We start from the raw sequence: 20,252 nt of genomic DNA on the forward strand, positions 1-20,252 counted from the left end.
GAGAGACAGAGAGAGAGAGAGAGAGAGAGAGAGAGAGAGAGAGAGAGAGAGAGAGAGAGAGAGAGAGAGAGAGACAGAGACAGAGAGAGAGACAGAGAGAGAGAGAGAGAGAGAGAGAGACAGAGAGAGAGACAGAGAGAGAGAGAGAGAGACAGAGAGAGAGACAGAGAGAGAGAGAGAGAGAGAGAGACAGAGACAGAGACAGAGACAGAGACAGAGACAGAGACAGAGAGAGAGAGACACAGAGAGAGAGAGAGAGAGAGAGAGAGAGAGAGAGAGAGAGAGAGAGAGAGAGAGAGAGAGAGAGAGAGAGAGAGAGAGAGGTAGAAGAAAGACATCAGATGCTTCAAACTCAATTTATGATTTGCAAAATTATTTCCAAAGGGTGTATAGCCAGACGGAGGCCTCTGGAGTACCAGCTGAAAGTGGACACAGCAACATGCTGCTCAGGCGAATGCACTTATACCTGACCTGAGTTCGCGTCAGTTATTCTACTTTACCTAACTATAAAACCATGGGATTGCTGCTTTGCAGGCAGGGTATTGTATCACAAAGTATACTGTCCCTCAGTTGGACCTTAAGTGGTGTATATTTCTGATCTTTGGCTTCCAGGATAGCACAGAGGTATGTGCACTTGTCTCTGAGCTGTGTTGCCTTGGTTTTAATGTTGGCCCAGTTATAAACTGTCATATGGGTGCTTCACATTTAGGGCAAGGCATCAGTACATGTGTAGTCCCTCACATTAAACTGGATGTCCCATTTGCTCACATTATTTGGCCAACTAAAAACATGTGCTCCCTCCAGAGCTGATTGGGAGGGAACAGGATGGAGGGTGGTTCGGGAAATTAGTTTTGTGCCTGTGGCGAGATACCGCCTCCCTCCGGCAGGGGTCAGTAAACAACGTGCACAGGTGAAAATTGCAGGTCGTCAACCCACCCCTGTAGGAGGTGGGAAGAGGGGAATTTTTTGTGGCCATGACCAAACACTGGATACTCCCAGCATGTATACAAAATTTGGTGGAGATCGGCCAAGCCGTTTTCAAGTCTATAAACAAACAAACAGACAGACAAACAGACATGCTGTACTTTAATATGACAATAAAGCCCTCTCAGTGTCTTTTGACAAGGACTAAGCGAGATATTATTGGCACTTGAGCCAAATTCCAAATTCAGTCCAACATCAGGCCTGGTGAGCTGCTACAAGAGTTGGGCCAAGTGTTCACTCACTGCAAGACGTCAACCCCAACTTCAGGAGGGTATTTTAAACCGAAACATTGAGGACTAACTTGACCTCCGTTTCCGAAAATTTGTAATGCAAAAAGAAGTAGTTAAAAACAAGACAATATTGTTTTACAATGTGATCAATTTTTATGCACTTACCTCTCTTAGCACCATACCATCATCTTCAACATCACGATTAAATGTCGTCTCAATCTCCCCTTCACCTTCTCTGTAAAACAGCAAGAAAAACGCACGGTCATAGAATGGTGAGATGGGTTCATCAGACAGTAATATGTAATGAGAGTAAGATGACATTAAGTACTTAGGATTGTGAAAAGTTTGTTGATTGGATGAGAGAAGTGAATAAAAGTAAAAAAGGGCGAGGAAAAACAAAAAATGGTGAGTGAAGCCGTTTCAATGTCCTTTTCAGAATGAAACTGTGGCAAGTAAACGATGAGATAAAAAAAAAAAAAAATCAAGGAGTAAGTGATGTCGTGTTCTACTTCTTGCACATGGCAGCTTGGCTGCCGGGTTGCTATCATTTTGTTGGAGCGCGGCTGTGCTGCCGTACCAGCAAACTGGCGCTCATTTCAGCGGCCAACGCAGCTCGAACTCAAGACCCCTAAGATCCCAAACCAGCCTCCCCGACCGCGAAGCCAACACCAGGCTTAGTGATGTCTAGGATGAAGCAAATGGAAAGGCCAGACATAGAGCTGAGATGAATTGAAGTAAAAGTACTGACCCAGCCAAGGCAGAGTCAGGTGCCGCTGGCTGTGATACGTGTCCAAACGTTCGCTGGTAACTCTGAATTGTGAAAGGTGAAGAGAAGAGAAGATCCAGTATTGAGGACAAAACAAATATATGAAGCAAATGATGTGAAATGGAATAAAATACAAGACTTCTGATGGTATTAAACAACTGCAACTTATCTGGCATTTTCATACCATTCTTGTTTACAAAGTTATGCACATATCTTGTGAAGCAGAAATAAAATTTCGCCTAAAGAACGTCTTTTATGGCAGGAGAGAAAAAGACGTATTTGTCAAGATCTGATCCTCCAAAACTACTGAAGCAGGCGGTCATTAAACCAATCCACTCCAAGGCAAAATTAATTGATCTTCACTGTATAGTTGACATGACGACCTCGCTTACTACAAAAGATTACGTACCTCCTCCATTCCTGACCAGTAGATACCATGAGCCTTTCGCACAATTTGTTGTCATGAAGGAAATCCTTCGCAAAGGAATCGCAGTGGACCTGAAGGGGGAATCTTTCCTCAAGGATGAGGGAATTTTATGCAACTGGACAAATGTGTTAATGATATACCATTCAAAATATTTCCAGTTAATTTGTTTTGTAAATGGTTTGCTAGATAGCTTAGATAGGCCAACTATGTTATGTGTTTGTAGTGTCGGTATCTTTCTCATGTGTTTGGGATGTGGGGGGGGGTGAGGGGGGTGAAACAGAGAGAGAAATGTTTTTATTCTGGTTGAAGCCATCTATATTATAAAAGTAGCTCGGTCTCGGCATGCCTGTGCCCAACCTTCCGTCTATGTATCTGTCCATCTGTCCCTGCCTGTCTGTGTGCATCCACAATTGTCCTTTTGAGGATACCAATAATCAAGCCCAATCTGCAAACAGTATTTTTGCTATTGCAAAAAGTAGTAAAAAAAACAAAGAAACAAGTAATAGTGCTAAAAGTAGTTGAGTAAGTTTTCAAACAGTATGATATAGTTGAGTCAGGTGAGGATAGATGGGCCGGTTTTAAACAGTATGATATAGTTGAGTAAGGTGAGGATATATGGGCCAGTTTTAAACAGTATGATATAGTTGAGTAAGGTGAGGATATATGGGCCGGTTTTAAACAGTATGATATAGTTGAGTCAGGTGAGGATATATGGGCCGGTTTCAAACAGTATGATATAGTTGAGTCAGGTGAGGATATATGGGCCGGTTTCAAACAGTATGATATAGTTGAGTCAGGTGAGGATATATGGGCCGGTTTCAAACAGTATGATATAGTTGAGTCAGGTGAGGATATATGGGCCGGTTTCAAACAGTATGATACAGTTGAGTCAGGTGAGGATATATGGGCCGGTTTCAAACAGTATGATATAGTTGAGTCAGGTGAGGATATATGGGCCAGTTTTAAACTGTATGATATAGTTGAGTCAGGTGAGGATATATGGGCCGGTTTTAAACAGGATGATATGGTTGAGTCAGGTGAGGATATATGGGCCGGTTTTAAACAGTATGATATAGTTGAGTCAGGTGAGGATATATGGGCCGGTTTTAAACAGGATGATATATTTGAGTCAGGTGAGGATAGATGGCCGGTTTCAAACAGGATGATATCGTTGAGTCAGGTGAGGATATATGGGCCAGTTTTAAACAGTATGATATAGTTGAGTCAGGTGAGGATATATGGGCCAGTTTTAAACAGTATGATATAGTTGAGTCAGGTGAGGATAGATGGGCCGGTTTTAAACAGTATGATATAGTTGAGGAAGGTGAGGAAAGATGGGCCAGTTTTAAACAGTATGATATAGTTGAGTAAGGTGAGGATAGATGGGCCGGTTTTAAACAGTATGATATAGTTGAGTAAGGTGAGGATATATGGGCCGGTTTTAAACAGTATGATATAGTTGAGGAAGGTGAGGAAAGATGGGCCGGTTTTAAACAGTATGATATAGTTGAGTCAGGTGAGGATATATGGGCCGGTTTTAAACAGGATGATATAGTTGAGGAAGGTGAGGAAAGATGGGCCGGTTTTAAACAGGATGATATATTTGAGTCAGGTGAGGATATATGGGCCGGTTTTAAACAGGATGATATAGTTGAGGAAGGTGAGGAAAGATGGGCCGGTTTTAAACAGGATGATATATTTGAGTCAGGTGAGGATAGATGGGCCGGTTTTAAACAGTATGATATAGTTGAGTCAGGTGAGGATATATGGGCCGGTTTTAAACAGGATGATATATTTGAGTCAGGTGAGGATAGATGGGCCGGTTTTAAACAGTATGATATAGTTGAGTCAGGTGAGGATATATGGGCCGGTTTTAAACAGGATGATATATTTGAGTCAGGTGAGGATAGATGGGCCGGTTTTAAACAGTATGATATAGTTGAGTAAGGTGAGGATATATGTGCCGGTTTTAAACAGGATGATATATTTGAGGAAGGTGAGGAAAGATGGGCCGGTTTTAAATAGGATGATATATTTGAGTCAGGTGAGGATAGATGGGCCGGTTTTAAACAGTATGATATAGTTGAGTCAGGTGAGGATATATGGGCCGGTTTTAAACAGTATGATATAGTTGAGTAAGGTGAGGATAGATGGGCCAGTTTTAAACAGGATGATATAGTTGAGTCAGGTGAGGATAGATGGGCCGGTTTTAAACAGTATGATATAGTTGAGTAAGGTGAGGATAGATGGGCCAGTTTTAAACAGGATGATATATTTGAGTCAGGTGAGGATATATGGGCCGGTTTTAAACAGGATGATATAGTTGAGGAAGGTGAGGAAAGATGGGCCGGTTTTAAATAGGATGATATATTTGAGTCAGGTGAGGATAGATGGGCCGGTTTTAAACAGTATGATATAGTTGAGTCAGGTGAGGATATATGGGCCGGTTTTAAACAGGATGATATATTTGAGTCAGGTGAGGATAGATGGGCCAGTTTTAAACAGGATGATATAGTTGAGTCAGGTGAGGATATATGGGCCGGTTTTAAACATTATGATATAGTTGAGTAAGGTGAGGAAAGATGGGCCAGTTTTAAACAGTATGATATAGTTGAGTAAGGTGAGGATATATGGGCCGGTTTTAAACAGTATGATATAGTTGAGGAAGGTGAGGAAAGATGGGCCGGTTTTAAACAGTATGATATAGTTGAGTCAGGTGAGGATATATGGGCCGGTTTTAAACAGGATGATATATTTGAGTCAGGTGAGGATAGATGGGCCAGTTTTAAACAGGATGATATAGTTGAGTAAGGTGAGGATATATGGGCCGGTTTTAAACAGTATGATATAGTTGAGTAAGATCATCAATGATCTCTCAGACTCTCTGGAAAATCCTCTTAATCTCTTTGCTGATGATTCCACCCTCTGCCGAACAATCTCTCATCCCTCTGATCAGCAGGCAGCAGCCTCTTCACTCTCTGCAGACCTGGATAAAACCACAAGCTGTTAAAACACTTGGAACATGTCTTTCAATCCTGACAAATGTCACACCCTCACCATGTCTCTCCGAAAGGACCGTCTGGAACCCACCCCCCTCCATATATTTTCTCAATTATCCCCTTCAAGAAGTCCTTTCATTCAAGCCTTTGGGCCTCACTCTCTGCAACGATCTTTCGTGGGAAAGCCACATCTCCAAGCTGGCCTCCAAAGCCAGTCGCCGACTGGGCATCCTACATCGTGCAAAGGCCTTTCTTTGCACACCTGAGCTCCGGACCACATACAAAGCTTTCATCCGCAGTCTGATGGAGTACTGCTCTCCTCTCTGGGCTGCTACTCCTGCCTCACACCAATCTCGGTTTCACGCTGTGGAAACCAAGACTTTTAGGATCATTGATATCTCCCGCGATGAAGCTGACTGAGTCTTTAGGTCTCTCACTCTCTCACTGGAGGCAGGTCGGTGGCCTTTCTATCTTCTATTATCTCCTCTCCGACCTTTCCCCTCCCCCCCCAGCCCACTCTGTCTGTGATCTGTCCTTTCTATATTTCCACAGGGTGCTCAAGGTCCGCCAAAAACCTCCTTCTGGTGAAACTGCCAAAATCAAGAATCATTGCTCACCTTCACTCTTTCATTCCTCTTTTTCCCCACCTCTGGAACAAGCTCCCACACTCTATTCAATCCCACTCCTCCATCCAGGTCTTCAAAACAGTTGTTCACCACCATCTCTTCTCTTCCCCCATCCAAAATCTTGATGTTTTCTACCCCCGTTAATCCACCCCAAACCCACCTCCTTCAAATTCCCTGTTTTCCTTCCTGAAAGTACATGTAGCATCATCTTGTTTACCCCATGTTCCCTGCCCCATCCCTCTTCTCTGAAAACCTGTCGATCAAACCACGATACCATCCATTTATTATGTAAGCAAAAATGGCAGAATTTTTCTCAAAAAAAAAAAATATTGGTGATGAAGAGCAAGCGACTGTGCTGTAATGGGGGCAGGGGTTGGGGAGGGGGTGCGGGGGAGGGATGCTCTTGGCCCCATAATTTTTGATGGGCTTTTCCCCTTATTATTTATAAAGTAAACATGTTTATCCATTGGGATCCTTCATAATGGTTTGATCTCCACCTCCATTAAGTTGATCACCGTCAGAATTTATTTATTTATTTATACTTTGATCAATTTGCATTGATATGTGCATTGTTGTGAATTAATAGAAACTCTGAGTTGACTGGAGCTCATTCAGAGAAAGAGTGAAGTGGAATATGTGGGTTGATACATGTTTAAGTTGAGCAAGCAGTGCAGTAGAAGGGATAGCTCCAGAAAAATAAAAATTCAACCAATAATTACAATAAAAATAGTAATAACTCTCACCAAAACCATATGCTTTTCAGAACGTAAACATGCAAAACATCAAGAGATGACGGTATTAAGTTTAACGTATATCTCACATTGGGCGATTAATTGTTAAATTGGATTTTATGCAACAAGTGGACAGTTAAATGGTCATCATACCTTTTTGAGGAAAGCTGATATTTGGCTGTCTGACTGGCGGGCTGCCATGTTTGCTCTGACAGTTCCATACGATTCACACAATACAGCGAAAAATAGATTCTGCGATACAGACAGAAATCCTTTGTAATATAAAAAAGAAACAATCTTAGTCACCTGTTAACTACCTGACCTTCAAAACAGCTATGGTTCAACACATTAAATCACTTGTGAAAACAAAGGCTTCATCCTTGTACACTTTGATTGAGAACATCTCTGCCAATACAAAGGATGTCTTCTCTGTCATTGATAAACCTCTAAGTAGGAGTAAAAGTCTTTATTCAGAATCCCCATCCCTTTTACTGTCAAAGCGATTTGTCGTTTCCTTTTAGGATATGCTCAATGCACGTTATGGATCCTTCACTTTCATCCTTGCCGTCAAATATTTGCTTTTGTTACAACAATTCTTTACCTTTCAGTCCAGATGCTGTTCAATCAATTTTTAGAAATTCAGAGAAAACTTTTTATTTTTTACTCAAGATGGTTCTTTCATATTTGGCTATTTCCTTACTTTCAGTTCTTTCTCCATTAAAAAAAAAAACACAAAACAACAACAAAAAACAATAAATTTCTCGATTGCATTGTCCTTCATGCTCTATTTCATTGTCAATTTCTCATGAAAACAAACTATCACAATTTCCATTTTGAAGAATCATACACTGAGCATTAATGATCTTCAAAACTTAAAAAGATGTTTCTCTTTTGCAATTTGTTTCTGATATCCAAGAACATGCAATTGTCAGTCAGCTTCTGAAATACTTACATCATCATTCCGTTTCAGAACCTTGCTCGTCTCATTTTAAATGGTGACATAGTACAGAGACTACCCTTTTGAAGGTCACTAATGGCATCCCATGTAAGAATCAGTTACAATTCTAATACTTCTGCACTTATGTGTTTTTGATATCGTTGACCATAATATATTACTTGCTCATCTTCAGTCTTGCTTTAGTTTCTGTGGATCTGCACTGGAATGGTTTAATTAATTTTTTTTTTAATGTACATTCACTGAAAACCTTGTTGGCAACTTATCAGATCCTGTTGACCCATCATTCGGTGTTCCTCGGGGATCTCTTCTTGGTCTACAGTTATTTTATGTTTACTTACAACCACTTCGTATAATTTTGTGCAATTTTAATATCAGATTTCGTTATTATGCTTGGGTTTTTTCAGATGCTTTTCAGAAAGCATACATTCTCTATGTAAAGCTGATATTAAGCCAGCCACATTCGCCATCAAGCCAACACCATGAGGCTTGAAGCTGCAGATCTTAATGGATAATGGCACATGATGTGAAAACAATATACACAGTATATTTTAACATCATTAACTATGTAGTTCAGGTTGATTTTCCGAGCTGCTACAGACAAGCTGCACCAATTGGCATCCCTGTGACCAGATTGCATAGGATTAAGAATAATCCCCATCACCATCTTCTTAGGGTAATTTTGGACAGGCACTAATTGTAATGACAATGAGTTCTGCCCACATCCAGTAAAGGAATAAAACAAGAAAGACATTGTGCAGAGCATTAGACTGGTGAAATCCCAAAAACAAATTTGACCTTAAAAAATAATTGGTGGTTGAATTCAATGACCAAATATGCAAATGTTCTTCAAATTTCTAGTAAATTGGATGGAAATTGATGATTTTTAGAAATCTGACAAAATTGTCGACCTTTGGCCGATGTTGACTTTTTGACGTCAAAATCAAAAAGCTTCTTGTTTCTGACCAACTTTACCATTTTGTGAAGTTTCATGAAGATCAGTTTAAAATTGTGACCCGAAGGTGATTGACATACAAACAAACAGACAGACAAACAGCACGAATCACAGACCAGACCAACTAACATACTTGCAAATCTTCAATTTTCTAACAGATCTAATCTAACAGATCACATGAACATAAAGAGAGGATGTAAAACATGAGATATGTAAAGGAAAAATATTTTGATCCTCACCATCAGAATAATAAAGAAGAAGAATAACAACAGGCAAAGCAGAAAAACCGAGCAGGAGTTTTGCACCATTTTGTTGAGATCCTTATCACCCATGAGCAGCTGCATCTGGCTAACCCTGCCAAAAGAAAAACTTAAATTGATGCATTCAGAGGAGCAAAAGGATCCAGAAATAAAGACCACTCCTGAAAATTGAATTTGTTGCACTTTGAATTGTTTGCTAAACACAGATTGGAAGGAGCAGTTGGCTGAAATGATAAAATAGAAAACATAATTATTTGTGTGTTTTATTGACCACCAGAAATCCTGCAGTCCCATTAAGTTACTACAGAAAGAGAACATTTTAATTAAAGCAGTACATACCAAGCAAAATAGAGATCTCCATGGATTAACCTGTAAGAGCTTTGATTATTTTTGTGTTTTTATCCCAACTACCTCCTTAGCAGAATGTGTGTAAAATTAAAAATAAATAACGGGTTAGAGTAACAACGAAGAGGATGTTGAAGTTGAAAAGAAGATCCATAGCATTCAAAACTAGAGAGTTCATAGAACACGATACCACATGCAGTGTTTAAGTGTATACAGGAGGGTCTTGCTGTTTGTGGGGGTTACATTCTTGAAAATCCCTGAGAACCACAAATCCACAAACTTCGGGAGTAATGGGGAAAATAGGGATAGGCACTTCAACTTTAAAATTTATCCAAACTGTATCGTTAATTAACATTTTGTGCATGTTAACATGTGCAACCTGTCCCAAAGTTTTTAAGATCATTGGAATTTTTCATGATGAAGCCGAGTCCATGGGCCTATCGCTTCGCCATTGCCGACAGATCGGTGGTCTCTCTGTCTTCTTCGGCCTCATTTCTCGTCTTGTACCCTCTGCCCTCTCTATGCTCTGACCTTCAAAACTCTCTTCTACAAAACTGCACACATGACTCAGATGAAACTTGACCACAACCTTCATCACCTATGAAGTACCAAAGTTTATCATCTGCATTAAAATCTGCATTCATCAAAGGGGTCTATGGGGAGTGTTGACCCCCAAAATAGGTATTTGCTCTCTTCTCGAAAACTGGACACAATTTAGATGAAAATTGACCATAACCTTCATGTACCAAAGTTTGTTCATGGCAATAAAAAATTCAGGGTCTAAGGGGGTCTGCAGGGAGTTTCAGTGACTGTTGCTCCTGATCCAGGTGAGCTTCAGAACAGGCAGTTCTATTTTTAATGCCATGAGCAAACTTTGGAACATATTGGGTGATGAAGGTTCTGGTAAAGTTTCATCGAAATTGTACGTGTAGTTTCAGAAAAGAAGTTGCAAGTATTTGTGGACAAACGGACGATGCACCATCCCATAAGCTCTCAATAACTACGTTCCAGGTGAGCTAAAAAATGAAAATAAAATTGTGCAATTTATTTTCATGAATAAAAGAGTTATTGAAGGGGAGCCCAAATGCTCAGACCACCTCAATGCTAATCTATCCCGTGATACCCTACAAAATAGATATGAAGTGTCTTTATCCAATTTCCGATTTATGAAGTCAGTAATTTTTTCGATTTGGGGTCAAAATCTTCTTCTTGTCCACGATTAGCCATGACGTCGCACCAGGAAGTCGACCACCATATCCGTACTGCCTACGAGTTACATTGCGGTACGATTTAAACTCAAACGGTGAATAATTTTCGAATTTCTACAAATATGCCAAGTCAATGTGTCCTTCGTGGTTGTCGTAATACACATCGAGATGGTGTAATGCTACACCAATGATTGAAAGATGCGAGGGTTTCCAGAAATTGTACGAGGTTTCTCCGAATTACCCATGTCTGGATCAGGCCTGCGAAATGTTCGCTTTTGTACTCAGAACATTTTACTGAGCTTTTTGATATCTATTTATCACCATCTACCATTTATTTAGAGTGGAGCGAAATAATTATGTATCATATACTCCTCTGAAAGGATTTGACTGAGGAAGTTAAAACTTTCAGGGTTCCTCTTCCCTTACCCCCAGCACCACTCCACCCTCCACAATCCCCCAACAACAATCACCCCCACCCCGAGCATCACTCCCCCCTCCACTGGAGTGGGATATCGACACCTCATAGACACGGACACAAATGGCATCCTGGGAAAGTATGAAACGGAATGATCCCGTAACATACGGACACCTGGTTAGCCTGCAACAGTGAGACAAAGCATTCGTCGCCCATTTTGTCTGTGGTGTCCGAGTGTGCCTGGGCGGTGTCGGCTGTTGAGCAATGACGGGTGTTTCTGTTTGAGTGGTATAACTGATTTATCAATTAATACAAAATCCCTGCTTTATAAAGTGTCAAATGAATGGAAAATCAAAACCTACTTATCTGTAGTGAACATGCTTCCAGCATTTTAATCTTCACGAACACTTTCTACTTTCTTCCCCATGATAAAACAAACAGAAAGAGTACGTGGAGGTGGGACGTAATAGCAGCCATTTTGTAGTCCTGCAAGCGGTGTGGCGTCTCTCACACTGACGTCTTATTGGAAAAAGTGGCCCCCTTCTAAATAATAGTGAAGATCACTGCTCTTGGGCTTTTTTCAACGCTGTGATTGGCAAAACAAAATTTTCCTTCAAATGAGACTGTGATTAATGGTTTTCAGAAAAAAACAAAAAAATTGCATCTGGATTCCCCTTTAAGAACATAAAATGAAGTGTATTTTCTTATTATTCTATTATATGCAGTCTGCAGGTGCTGGTTGCATTATTGCTGAGAGCACAGCTGTGCCACTGTGCCACAGCTGTGCCACTGTGCCACAGCTGTGCCTACTGTTTCCAGTAAACTGGTACTCACTTTGCCAACCACAGAAGGATGAAAGGCTGAGGCAACCCACCTGATGTTATGTAACAGCACAACAGGGGCTCAAAACTCAACACCTCAAGATCTTAAGCAGCCACCTAACCATTTAGCCAACGCCAGACTTACTTTCCTGTACGAAGAACATAAAATAAAGTATATTTTCTTGAGTTATTAAGATCATGAAACTTGCCTTTAATAATAATGTTCATAAACTTGGTCTAATAATGCGCTCGCGATGCTGCTGATGATGGCTACGATAAAGACGAGTAGATGGAGATGATCGGTACCTACCTGCAATGGCGACCTCTTCACCTCAAACTCCTCGATCGGTAGCATCCTCAAAAAACATGCCATGCCCTCGCATGCTATATATCGATATATTGCATGGTTCTTGGACGTACGATTAAGGCGATTTTCTTTTATAAAGTCTTCAAGTGTACAATTCATCTGTATTAATATTTCGGCATGCCCCTTTTTTTGTTCCACCATCAGATTTTTGTTACTGCATGAAATGAAACAAGCTTTGACATATATCGTAATGATATTATTGGCTTCCTTAAGAGGCCCCTCAAAATTCGTTTTGATGATTATCTATATTAATATTTTGGCACGCCCCTTTTTTTGTTCCACCATCAGATTTTTGCTACTGCATGAAATGAAACAAGCTTTGACATATATAGTAATGATATTATTGGCTTCCTTAAGAGGCCCCTCAAAATTCGTTTTGATGATTATCTATATTAATATTTCGGCATGCTCCTTTTTTGTTCCACCATCAGATTTTTGTTACTGCATGAAATGAAATTTGTATTAATATTTTGGCACGCCCCATTTTTTGTTCCACCAGCAGATTTTTGCTACTGCATGAAATGAAACAAGCTTTGACATAAATAGTAATGATATTATTGTCTTCCTTCAGAGGCCCCTCAAAATTTGTTTTGATGATTATCTATATTAATATCCATATTAATATTTCGGCACGCCCCTTTTTTTGTTCCACCATCAGATTTTTGTTACTGCATGAAATGAAACAAGCTTTGACATATATCGTAATGATATTGTTGTGGTTACCAAATTCGCAAACCACCATTCAGGTCCCTTAGGTGAGGTATCTCGGCAAGTATATGTGTTGTTAGGCCCAAACCCGTTGTCTAGTGGGAATACATGTCGTTTATGCGTGCTGTGACTCTTCAGGATAGCCGTTTTTCTTTTACTATCTTTATTTTGGACCAACCGCCATGATTACAACCACAACCACCGCTTCACCACAACCGCCACGACCTTCACGTCACACCTCGCAACCGTAGCATCGCCACCGTTCTTGCCCCGCTGTGGGTACCGGTGTTGGACTCGTGCAGGGCGCGCGTCGAACAGCGTGTACAAAATCACGGATTTTGTGCTTCAAAAACGGATCAAAAACGACACGCCCACTTTTTGCCGTCCAATCGGTGAGCGAGGGGCGATTTGGCCCCGCCTCCAGGACGATCGATATATGCAAATTTGTGGATCAAAAAGCCTTCACGCCCACTTTTTCTCGGGCCAATGGGGAGCGAGGTGAAAGGTCAAAGGGAGGGGGTCAAAGGCGAAGCTACGGGGGGATAAAAGGACTGTGTTCGTCAGTCAGGGGAGTCGAGAGTCGGAGAGTCCAGAGGCGGAGAGTAGGAGAGTCGGAAGCAGAGGGTCAAGACTTCGCGGGCGGTGGAGCTGCTCGTCGTGTGCGTTGGAGTCGGAACGGAGGGGACGAGCTGTGGAAAGGCGGCGACACCAGACGAGGGGGTGCTCGCGTCATGCAGGGAGCTGCACCCGAGGGAGGCCGACAGCGCGACCTGGCCGAGGTGGAGACGCACACCAGGGATAATAAAGATCCTCTATACCCCGAGCATCAGCAACCCCCTCCTGTTTCCCCCCGCGCTGAGATAGTGCGACCAAGGGGGCCCCTTTCCCACCCCCTACCAGACACTGCCCGCGGGGTTGGGGTGCCATCGCCGCTCCGCGTCTCATCACCAGACGGGTAGGCCGACCCGGTCTCGGCCTCAGGCCCGCCTCATTCTTGGGGGTATTCTTTTCCTTGGTTTTGGGTATGTGTTGTCGGCGCCGTCTGTGAGGTAGAATTGTATAAGTGTTGCCGTGTGCTCGGTAGTCGGTATTAGCTCTGCATTGTGTTTTCGCTTTTACATTTGCTTTTTGTGTGAATTACATTGTGTCTTTTCTGTGTGCATTTGGTGGAATTGAATGTGTGCTCCCGTGTGCCGCGAATAAATGTGCTTTGTGTTGAACTGTTTCCCGCTTCGCTTCGTCTTTTCCTCTATTGAGTCCCCATCTTGCTTCACGTAAAGGGTTGGTCGTGGGCTGAATACGCCCGATAATTAATCGAACCGTCGAGGTCGACGATAACACCGCTCGGTTATTCTGATAGTACGGAACAGGTCGCTTAAGTGGCCCGTGTCCGAAGTCGACCTGCGGCGAGGTGCGATCGCCCGGTCTACCCTCCGCGTGGGTACTTAGGTAAGTCGAATTTGGCGAGCAACCCTATCCCACGCGGGGGCTGATTGGCTCGATCGCGGTGAGACCGAAATGTCCATCCGTGACTGGTTCCCGGCGTTAGTCCGAGAGGGTCACGACTGGATTGTCCGTCCGGTGGGCGACGTGCCGCGATTCGAGTTACGTGGCCGTCAGCACGCCGGCGGGCGCGAAAACCGCAACACTGGTGTCAGGTCGTGCGATACAAATCCATCGCCCTCCTCGCGGCACTGGTATCGGAGAACAGGAAAACGGGCTCTCCTGTCTCCAATTAAATTCACGGGAATCGGTCCAGGGGTGAGAGAAGCGACCCCCGATTCCCTCCAAATTACGAGCGAGCGAAATTAACCCTTCACGAGAAGCAAGATGGCGTCTCAAGGCGAGCGGGAGCCGGGGGTATTAGAAATGGATGTAGAATGTGTAGGATCCATGGTCCAGGATGGAATCCCCGAGCAGGAAATGTTGATTGTGCAGGAACACGGACTCGCCCAACTGAACCCAGGGCCCGAGGTGGGTGCGGCAGCGGCCGCGGTGTATGACACCTCCCCCCCCCCTCTCCACCAAGTCCCTTCCCCAACCCCTGCCGAAACGGCTCACTCAAGCGCACCCGACGTGGCCCAGCTATGCGCCATGCTGGCGGCAATGACAAATGAAATAAAAAACGAAATGAAAGACATGAACAAAAAGATGGATACAAAGACAAATGAAATAAAAAACGAAATGAAAGGCATGAACGAAAAGATGGATACAAATACAAATGAAATGAAAAACGAAATGAACAAGCAAATAAACACCATGGAAACAAACATGAAGGAGGAAATGAAAAAGTTCCGGGGTGAGACGCAGAACATGGGCCGATGCCTGCAGGCGGGCATGAAGGCCGTGACAAAGGAAATAATAGTTGAGACAAGGGAGGTAAAGGGTGAAGAGTTGGAAGAGACACGGGAGATAGAAAAAATAGAGGAAAGACTACACGAGGAAGACGGGGTAAGTGACGCACACACACACACGGAGGTAGTGGAGGATAATGGGGGTGAGCTCGCGGAGCGTGCAGGGACCCGGTGCGAGCACCTGGATGGCCTCCTCCAGGAACGAGGGGAGGGAGTATGCCCCCTTGAGGTGAGTCACGACCAGGTGAGTTCGGTCGTGCTTTGCGAGGTTGAGGGGACGGGTGCTGTGGACAGGTGCTTGGAGAGCTTGGGGGGTATAGAGGCCCCGGAGACCCTTGTGGGGACACGAATCCCCAGTGTGGTTGTCCCTGTGTGTGTGGTGCAAGGTGTGAGTGCGTCCCCGTGTGTGGAAGCGACCCCGTGTGTGAGTGGTGTGGTGGCGATTGTGCCGGAGTGCGTGCTTCCCAGCACGCCGTGTGTGGATGAGGAACCGCGGTTGAGTGCCCCCGCGTGTGTGGGTGAGGAACCGTGGGTTAGTGCCCCCGCGTGTGTGGGTGAGGCACCGTGTGTGGATGAGGCACCGCGGTTGAGTGCCCCCGCTTGTATGAGTGGGGCACGGTGTGTGGAAGAGACCGCGTGTGTGAGTGAGGCACGGTGTATGAGTGAGGCACCGCGGGCGAGTGCCCCCGCATGTGTAAGTGGTATGGTTTGTGTGAGGAAAATGGCATACGTGAGTGAACGGCCGAATGCAAGGGAGACAGTGTGTGTGAGAGAGCGGTATGTGAGGGAGATGTCGGTTGGCATGCGGGAGCACGCAGCCGCGTCTCCCGGTGTGAATGTGATGGAGTGGACTGTGTGCGTCGTAACACGCAGGTATGCGTGTGTGGAATGGAGACGGAGACGGCGACAGAGGAGAGAAAGCCGAGTAGCGGCTGTAGTTGTTTCGGGGACCATGCCGGGTTCGCCCAGCAGTGAGCACGCGGTTCGTGCTGTGCAACGCACGAGACCGCCACGTGCTCGCTTGCGAGAGTGAAGTCCCGGTCCGGAAACGCACGCGGTGGATTTGCCGATCCCGCGGACGGACAAAGTTTAGGCAGGTAAATGGATTTGGACCGGACGGGTTCTCCACGCGATCGTGTGTGTTAAGCTCCAACGGGCAAAGCACATGTGTTCGCGTGGGGAACCCCTCAAGACGTGGGGCTTGTTTTTTTTATGCGCACGGTGACGTCATGGCTGCACGTGGGGTTGGAATCCGGCAGGAGGGGTATCTCTGCCGGATGGTCCCGTCCAAGGAGGGACGAGGAACACGTGCAGCTGCATGACGTCACGGGCAGGTGCAAAGTGCGCGAGCTCTGAGTTGCCGCGCAGGTGCTGCGCATGAAAAAAAAAAGCAAGCCTCACTTTCGGGTGTACAGGATTCCTGGGCAAGGGGTGGAAGACCCCCTTGGCCTGGGCACAGGATGGAAACTAGTTAGGGGGAAGGGTTAGCTTAGTTAGACCGACTTCATGGGGCAGGGGTAAGTCCTCATGGAGTCCGTGGAATGGATTAGGTAGAGGGATTTAGTGAGCTTTAGGTTGGGAAATAAAAGTTATTTGGGACATTTGAGAACATGGACAGACTTGTGAATGTGTAGAGGGGACGGAGCTTAGCTACGTAGGTTAAAAGGAACGTGCTGTAGTTTAAGGGACGACGTGGGAGCACGAGTTAGTTAGGGGATGTAGTTAGAAGGATGGCAGAGTTCAGTGGTGTGTGTGTTGAAGAGTTGGTGAGTGAAGTGGAAGCATGTGCTTGGTGAGTGAGTGAGGCCAGCGGGTCTGTGTGTGTGGAGCGAATGGGGAATGCATGGTGCGATGAGTGATTGGGGGGAGGAGTGACTCCCGCCCAAGGGACCCCGGGGTCAGTATAAAGTGAGTTAGGGGGTTAGTCAAATTGAAAAATGGAGGTCGTTTTGTTGTTGGTGGGAAAGTAGGCTCGAGACCCATTTGGAGGGGTGCAGGAGCCCTGTTGACGGGCTTGGGAGCGTGGCTGCGAAAGGAGAGTATCGCTGAGTGGGTACCCCGGGCACCAGGCTAGTCGGCCGCGGTAGGCCATGGGCCCATGGGGGGCCGGGATAGAGTAGTGGGCACGGGTGCGCCTGCTTGGTGCGGGGGCCCGGGGCGCCATTAGCCGCGTGGGCAGTGTTGTGGGCACGGGTGACCCTCGGAAAGGGGCCTGGGAGGCCGGCCTGCCACGTGTGCGTTTCAGGGGAGGTGCCATGGGGGGCACTCCCCGGTGTGGGGAGCTGGTAGGCTCGGAGGCAGTGTAGTGCCCGGGGGTGCCATAGCGGGAGATTCGGCAGAGGGTCGTGCCTGCCAAAGGGAGCCACGTGTCCCAGCCAGGAGACCGTGTGAGGGCACGGAGAGAAAATTGGGGGGGCGAGGCCCGAAATTGTGAGGACACCAACACAGGCGACGGGAATCTGGGTTGTTAGAACCAATAGTTTAAGCGAGAGGCGCTTGTTGAAAGCCCCGGGGTAGTTTAACAGTTAAATGGTTAGGGTAGATTAGGAGATGTAGCCCTCCGCACCATCCATCCCCTCGCTGTCGTTGTGGGCCACTGGACCCACTTTGGTTATAGATCGCCGAACTCTGGGGAGGCCATTCTGAGGCTTCGTTGGGCCTCGACACAGGATGTTAGCTCTCCCTTGTTCCCCTCCGGGAAGGGAACGTAGGGGTTGGGAGTAGGCTAGGTGACAGGATAGGTTAGCCGAACAAGGACGATAAAGGGGGTTAGGGGACGATTTATAGTGGGGAAGTAAAAATAAAAACAACAAAAAAATAAGTTGGGGCTAAATTGGGGTTTGACAAATTAAGGGAGTGGGTATGTACAGTGACAGGCAAAGGCGATAGGTGGGAGGGAGACAGGTAGGTAGGTCCGAGCCCGCCTTCCAAGTGGCCAGCACCACCGCACTCCCTCCACCAACCTCCACTGAACGGCAAAGGCTGGCCAACTTCATCGGCTGGCCGTGTTTTGCTTCAAGGCGGAGGCCGGCCAACTTCATCGGCAGCTGTTGTTTTGCTGCAAGGCCTGTGCCATCGGCTGGCCGTGTTTTGCTTCAAGGCCTGTGCCGGCCAGTTCATCTGCCGGCTGTGTTTGCCTGCAGCGGCCTTCTTCTGCGGGCTGTGTTGCCTGCACCTTTGCCATGCCATGCCCACTGCCCACGTTCACCAGCCCCGTTCAATTTTTGCTTTGCCCCCCCCCCCTGTTCATTTCCATGTGCGCCAGGATCCGCAAGGCAACAGTTTGCAAGCTGCGAGAACTGCCCCGTTGGCAGCTACAACACGGGCCTGCAGTGGCGGCCCGTGCACCGTGTTTGTGTTCATCCATCCATTCGTTGTGCTCATTGCGTGTGCCACTTGAGCTGGCACGGAGACTGCGTTTGTGCAGCCCATGCACCGTTGTGGTTCACTGCATTCAGTTCAAACCGTTCATGCATCCATTCGTTGTGTTCATTGCGTGTGCCACTTGAGCTGGCACGGAGACTACGTTTGTGCGGCCCATGCACCGTTGTGGTTCACTGCGTTCAGCTCAAAAGGGAAGGCCTTGGACTGCGTGTGAGCAGCCAGCCACGTTCCCTGTCACCTGCATTGTTTTGAGCCAGAGACTGCATGCGGGCAGCCTGGCTCCCTGCTAACTGCTTTTCTTTTGCAGAGTTCAATGATCCTGGGCCATGGTTTAGTGTAAAATTTGTAAGTTAAGGTTAAGATGTACTGTAAATATGAGTGCGCCCCCGGCATGTATGTCTTAGCGCCGGCAATTTTATTTAAGTCGTCCGTATGAGTGAGTTTGTTTAGATAGTTACGCAGCCCTCAGGTTATTTATTTTGGGGACACGAATACCATGAATGTCGCACTCAGGGATCCGTAGGTAAAATGTACTAGGGGAAAACTACACATGATGGCACACGAAAATTTGACGACTCGGGACGAGTCTGTAAAAAGGGGAGGGGGTAGTGTTGTGGTTACCAAATTCGCAAACCACCATTCAGGTCCCTTAGGTGAGGTATCTCGGCAAGTATATGTGTAGTTAGGCCCAAACCCGTTGTCTAGTGGGAATACATGTCGTTTATGCGTGCTGCGACTCTTCAGGATAGCCGTTTTTCTTTTACTATCTTTATTTTGGACCAACCGCCATGATTACAACCACAACCACCGCTTCACCACAACCGCCACGACCTTCACGTCACACCTCGCAACCGTAGCATCGCCACCGTTCTTGCCCCGCTGTGGGTACCGGTGTTGGACTCGTGCAGGGCGCGCGTTGAACAGCGTGTACAAAATCACGGATTTTGTGCTTCAAAAACGGATCAAAAACGACACACGCCCACTTTTTGCCGTCCAATCGGTGAGCGAGGGGCGATTTGGCCCCGCCTCCAGGACGATCGATATATGCAAATTTGTGGATCAAAGTGGCTTCACGCCCACTTTTTCTCGGGCCAATGGGGAGCGAGGTGAAAGGTCAAAGGGAGGGGGTCAAAGGCGAAGCTACGGGGGGATAAAAGGACCGTGTTCGTCAGTCAGGGGAGTCGAGAGTCGGAGAGTCCAGAGGCGGAGAGTAGGAGAGTCGGAAGCAGAGGGTCAAGACTTCGCGGGCGGTGGAGCTGCTCATCGTGTGCGTTGGAGTCGGAACGGAGGGGACGAGCTGTGGAAAGGCGGCGACACCAGACGAGGGGGTGCTCGCGTCGTGCAGGGAGCTGCACCCGAGGGAGGCCGACAGCGCGACCTGGCCGAGGTGGAGACGCACACCAGGGATAATAAAGATCCTCTATACCCCGAGCATCAGCAACCCCCTCCTGTTTCCCCCCGCGCTGAGATAGTGCGACCAAGGGGGCCCCTTTCCCACCCCCTACCAGACACTGCCCGCGGGGTTGGGGCGCCATCGCCGCTCCGCGTCTCATCACCAGACGGGTAGGCCGACCCGGTCTCGGCCTCAGGCCCGCCTCATTCTTGGGGGTATTCTTTTCCTTGGTTTTGGGTATGTGTTGTCGGCGCCGTCTGTGAGGTAGAATTGTATAAGTGTTGCCGTGTGCTCGGTAGTCGGTATTAGCTCTGCATTGTGTTT

At 46.2% G+C, this 20,252-nt stretch overlaps 1 protein-coding gene across 3 annotated transcripts in view; it reads right to left on the reverse strand.

The window, feature by feature from the left end:
* Positions 1 to 20,252, reverse strand: part of LOC147028569 (polycystin-2-like protein 1) — a 123,095-nt gene that overhangs the window by 53,451 nt on the left and 49,392 nt on the right. For all 3 annotated transcript variants that reach the window (XM_085879093.1, XM_085879091.1, XM_085879092.1), the window contains exons 9-12: positions 8,913 to 9,027; positions 6,917 to 7,015; positions 1,963 to 2,024; positions 1,380 to 1,449 (exon numbers count right to left, since the gene is read on the reverse strand). In XM_085879093.1, coding sequence (XP_085735219.1) covers positions 1,380 to 1,449; positions 1,963 to 2,024; positions 6,917 to 7,015; positions 8,913 to 9,027 — 346 coding nt within the window. The remainder of the gene's footprint in view (positions 1 to 1,379; positions 1,450 to 1,962; positions 2,025 to 6,916; positions 7,016 to 8,912; positions 9,028 to 20,252) is intronic.

The sequence above is a fragment of the Eptatretus burgeri genome, chromosome 4 (assembly GCF_056783735.1).
Source record: "Eptatretus burgeri isolate ZD-2024b chromosome 4, Ebu_testis_v1, whole genome shotgun sequence".
Classification (NCBI taxonomy): domain Eukaryota; kingdom Metazoa; phylum Chordata; class Myxini; order Myxiniformes; family Myxinidae; genus Eptatretus; species Eptatretus burgeri.